Source organism: Belonocnema kinseyi, chromosome 3 (genome assembly GCF_010883055.1).
Source record: "Belonocnema kinseyi isolate 2016_QV_RU_SX_M_011 chromosome 3, B_treatae_v1, whole genome shotgun sequence".
Classification (NCBI taxonomy): Eukaryota; Metazoa; Arthropoda; class Insecta; order Hymenoptera; family Cynipidae; genus Belonocnema; species Belonocnema kinseyi.
The window spans coordinates 89,614,141-89,619,822 of NC_046659.1; the positions used below are offsets into that span (position 1 = coordinate 89,614,141).

A 5,682-nucleotide genomic window follows, 5' to 3' on the forward strand; every position below is an offset into this window, starting at 1 on the left:
GCTCCAAGGAGATTATGTTGAAAAATAAAAAAAAAATTTACCCAAAAAAAATTGTTTTTATACTTCATTCTAAGGACTTATTGAACTACCCTCGTAGTTATAAATTATTAAAACAGTAAATTTGGTTAAATTGCATTATTTTTTACCTCGCTTTAAATGAAAGTGTAAGAAAAATTTTAATATTTTAGAATAAAAAAAACACAGATTTTGCTATAGCATTATTTGAATAAAATATTATTAAGTATAATGATAAATTGTTTGAATAATAGTTTAAGTTAGCATAAATTAATAATTGCCTGCCTCTAATTGAAAAGTGGACAAAAAGTGGTAAATTGAAAAAATTCTAACTTTCTAGCAATATTGTTCAAATAATGATTTCCGCTAAATTAATTTGATTATTGCCTTACTCTAACCTGGAAGCTGAAAATAAGTAAACAAATTCAGAAGAACTGCAACTTTCTAGCTCTTTTATAAGAGAAAATTTCTTGAAAGAATAACAAATTGCTTAAACAATTTACTTAAACATCTAATTATCAGTAGGAAACAGTGTTTGTGTGTTAGAAATATTTTTATCTAAAAAACCGTAAATAATCATAACTAGTACCAGGTACTCGCAAAACCCCTTTTTTTTACTTTAGGCTTTATTTTGGGGCCTTATAAAACAAGACATATGAGGGTAATATTCAAAAAGTATTTATTCATCTGTATTTTGCAGTTAATTATTAAATGAAATGTTGAGTTTTAACTTAATCCACCTAATATTGATGGCTCTGAATAAAATGTACAAAAGCGTCTTTTTGTCTTATGGGAAATACGTATTAAACTTCATAGGGCTGGCGGAGTCTGTGAATATATATTTTTTATTCGAAAACAAAAAGCGCATATTTTTCTTGATTTAAACAAATTTGAACGCAATAGACATTAAAATTTTTTTAAAAAGTTGGATCACCCTATTCTTGACAGGCTTCAGATGGTCGTTACGTAAAAACTGACAGTCTACAGTTGCCACTCACGAAAATTTTCAACAGAAAATTGACCTTGAAATTCGGATCATTCTTATGCGCATTATTCTGACCAAATAAAAAATCCGTAATCTGTATAGAAGCGTTGTATATAATTTTGATCCAATTTCGTAATCAAATTAATTAACTGGCATTTACAGTAATTTAAAAATTAAGATCATAACAATTAGATTCCAGAAACAGAAATATTGCTTTGCTTATATTTTATATGGCTCGATGACGTTTCAATGATTGCCCATTGAACCACGTCTATGGGATCAAATTAGAAAGTCGGCACTTTCATGGGAAAATTAATAAGATAAAATAAAATGAGAACAGAACTGATTATTAATCTGAAAATCATGCCTTTCGTTCGAGTCAACCTTTTTAGATTTTAATACGTCTAATTATAGTCTTTTTTTAGGGGAAGAAATTATTCGAAATAAAAAAAAAGAATAATAACAAAAACATTTTAGTAATTATTTTCCAGACAAAATTTTATGAATTCTAAATTCTCTAAATGAAGCATCCGGCCTTAGAAGTTGATATGAACAGCGATTTCATACCTGCCTAAAATATATGTTCATACTTTTACTTCCTCAATTTTGTTTATAATAGTTTTTAATATTAAAATTAAATTATGTAAATAGGTTGGCCGAAAGACTTCATATTCAAAATTCCCTAACTTTTTCTTGATTATTCCCTAACCAATTTTTCATTGACCCTGACAATTAATATTCAAAGACCAGTATTTTCATATTTATAAACAGAATAAAAAATAAAATTTTATGAGAAAATAGAAAATTTTCGAATTTATTTATTTGTTTCAAATAAAAAATATGAATTTACACCATAAAAGATAAATTTGCAATCCAAAAGGATGAACTTTCAACAAATAGTTGAGTTTTTAACCAAAAATATGACTTTTTAGGAAAAAAGTCCAATCAGCATTCAAATAAATGGATTATTAACCAAATAGATAAATATTTAATCAAACTTTTAAGTTTCTAACTTAGCTTTTCAATTAAAGTTTTCTTTTTAGTTTCAAGGGTTGAAATTCAAAACAAAAATGATTCAATTAAAAATCGTTACATTTTCAACCTAATAGTTGATGTCTTAAGTAGTAGAATGTTTAACAAAACAGCTGCATTTTCCACTAAAGAAGATGACTTTTAAATAATATACCTGAATTTTCGACAAAATATTTAAAGTTTCAAAAAAACAGTTGAATTTCTAACCAAATAATTGAATTTTCCACCTAAAAAGTTGCATTATAAGCTAAAGAGTCAAATTTTCAAAGAAAAAATATTACACTTGAACAAAAATAAATTGATATTTCATTAAAAAAGAAGAAAGCAAATTTTTAACGAGATATTCAAATTGGAAATTTGAAAGTTGAATTTTCAACCAAAAGGGAAAATTTCAATTTTTAGTAAAAAAAATTAATCAAAAAATGATGAATTAAAGAAAAATGAACCACAAAGTGGTTCAACCTTCAACCAAGTGAATAAATTTTTAACCAAAAAAGATAAATTTTCTACAAAATAGTTGAATTTTCAACTATAGAAGATTAATTTTGAACCAGGCAGTTGCATTTTTTTTAAAGATCAAATTTTACTGAAAAAAATAACTTTTTATACCAAAAACACTAACTTAAAAAACATAAGGATCCTTTCCAACAAAGAAGTTGAATTTTTAGCGAAAAACGATTACTTTTTAACAAAATTGTCAAGTTTGAAACCGAATAATACCCATTTTAACTAAAAATATACTTGTCAGAAGAAATAAACTGCAAAAAAAGAAATAGAAAAGCACGACGAATAAATTACTAAAAAGAATACTATATGAGGGAAGCCGCAAAACTTTATTTTGAAAATTCCCTAATTTTTGCCTTTCCAATTTTTCATTGCCCCTGAACTATTTTGCAATCGGAATCAAACAATTTCAAATTTAATTTTTTCAATTTCAAATAATATATCCTTCATGGTTATTTAAAGTGCATTTTATAGACATTCCTAAAGTTTCGCAAGAATTTTTCCAAGCTCCTTGCCTTTTTAAATTATAAATATATTTATCATCTCCAGAAACAATTTGATTTCAAATGTCTTATCTTAAAATTTTCGGCTTTTTAATTTAATAATTTGAAATAACTTAATGGCTAATTGTTTTGGGAGCAGAAATGATTTGACTTTTTTAAATGGATTGCATTTTTTTTAACTATGTTGAATACACACCTACTACTTATTAAATAGAAATTCATTATGCAGTATTGAAATTTGCACGTCAAATTTAAAATTAATTGACTTTATCGATGCCGCGGAAGCATATCTGTATAAAATAAGTAACAGCATGAATATAAATTCCAGTAAATTAAAATAACTAATTCTACAACTATTTTTAGCCGATGCTTTAACTCTCGCAAATACAGTTCTCTATAGAAAAAAGTATACAAAAACAACAATTTCTCATGAAAACTGACGTGGGCAAAAATTTTAAGTCTCCCTTCAATATAAATTTAAATATTCATATTTACCTGTAAAATGTTGGAGCATCTGCACAATTCACATTGTACCACCAATCGCAATTAAATTCCTTTTGATTAAATAAAGTACCATTTGTGCAGAGGAAAGTTGCTCCTTGTTCTCCTTCTCGACCGTCGTGACACACATGGTAGGCCTGAAAAACAGTTTTTTATTATAGCAAATATTAAATAATACTAATATTTTATATAAACGTCCACATTACATATCCTTCTTATTCAAAAATGCTTCCACACATCAACAACAAATTATACAGCATTATAATATATCTACTACTGGATTCCGAAGCGGCATTTAAGTAGTAACAGTCATTGTCTGACCAATAATACCATTTCTACTAGTCTATGACAAAACTATTATGCGTTTAGCACAAAAGGAATGCGAACCAAATGACATTCCGGAGCAGAAAGTCTGACGATGAGGAAATAAAGGTAGAATTCATAACGATACTCTACATTTGCGTGAAATTCGTAAGTATTATTCCGAAAGTTACACCCCGTAACCTAAAATTCGTAATGCACAGAAAAAAAAAGTTTCATTTTGAACAAAGAAACGGCATCAAAACAAAATGAAAAAGTTAAACAGTAATTGATTCAAATTGAGATATACGAATATTGAAATTAATTTAATTATATTCTAATTTTTACATTTGATCAAGAGAGTGAACAACTGAAGTTGAAATTCAGTGTTTAAGAAAACGTCGAGTTTTTATCCGTCTTATTTTGGCCTTAAGATTTTGGATATTACGATTGAAAATCTAAATATAAAAGCGACAGTATTAGTGCTTTATAATTTAAACTTTTAACCAGTTAGACATTTAACCTGTAGAAAATGTAATTTGGACCATTGTTTCAAACTTCTTTTTTTATCCAAACTAGCTTCGCATATTTCAGTTTTTATGGTTTAAAACCTTTCTAATTTTTAACTGCGCACCTTTTGTATGTAGATCCCCTCCACCACAATTGATATTAAAAGCCAAAAACGTTGTATCAAGTATATCGATAACATGCTTCACAGGCCTAAGACCTCTAAAACAGGAGAAGTAAGGGGATTTTTTACGACAATCAGGTCCTAAATTGTTTTAAGTAAAGTCAGAAATAATACATTTCTAACATTTCGGGTTATAATATTTCACTTTCAACAAAATAGATTAATGTTTAACCAAATAGTTGATTTATCAACTAAAAAAATATTATTTTTAAATTATCAGTAGAATAGTTAAAGTTCGAGTTCAAAAAATAAATTTTCAACTATGCTATAAAAAGAACAAAAATTCTCAACAAGATACTGAAATTCTTAGCCAAAGCCTATTAATTTTAATTAAACAGTTAAATTTTTGCCACAAAAAATAAAGTCTCGATAAAAGAAAATGGATTTTAAGAAAAAAAAACAACAAATTTTCAGCTAAAAATATGTATTTTCTTCCAAAACTGAGTTAGTTAAAAATTGAGTTAAAAACAACATTTTCAACCAATTTTCTACCAAAAGACTTAATTTTTTTATTCAGAATGATTATTTAATCACAAAGGAAATCAAATTTTAAGAAATTGTTGAATTTTCTACAAAAAATTTGAATGCTCAAAACGAAAATATAAATGTTTAATGATATAATTGAATTCTCAACCAATAGTTGAATTTCCCGCGAAAATAGTTCAATTTTTAATCCAAAAAGACGAATTTTCAACGAACAGTTGCATCAAAAGAAGATGGCAAACTTTTCAGAAAATAGTTGAAATTTCAACCAAAAAGGATGACTTCTTAACCAAATGTTTGTTGTTTCAGAAAAATAATTACATTTTCAACCAAATAATAAAATTGTATCCAAAAATATAATAGTAGACTATTTAACCAAAAAGAATCAGCTCAACAACAAATATTTTAGCTTATTATTAATGGTATTCATATTAGTAATATAATTATGTAACAATAAGTGATAAGTCAGTAGTATAGAAACTGAAAATAACAACAGTTCATAATTTTAAATTATTAATAGTCTATAAAGTTAAAATTACATGTTTTCTTTGTAAAAGTGGAAATTATGGAGGAGTTTTGTTACCTAGGTTTTTGGTTTGAGGCAGAAGGAGGAAACGAGCTGCAGGTGAGGAAAAGAATTGAATGTGCGAGTAAAGTAATGGGCCAAG

General features: G+C 26.6%; 1 protein-coding gene across 1 annotated transcript in view; it reads right to left on the reverse strand.

Annotated features, from left to right (window-relative positions):
* LOC117169928 overlaps positions 1-5,682 on the reverse strand; it is a 77,223-nt gene that overhangs the window by 2,260 nt on the left and 69,281 nt on the right. Inside the window, exon 8 of the mRNA XM_033356437.1 lies at positions 3,535-3,677. Coding sequence (XP_033212328.1) covers positions 3,535-3,677 — 143 coding nt within the window. The remainder of the gene's footprint in view (positions 1-3,534; positions 3,678-5,682) is intronic.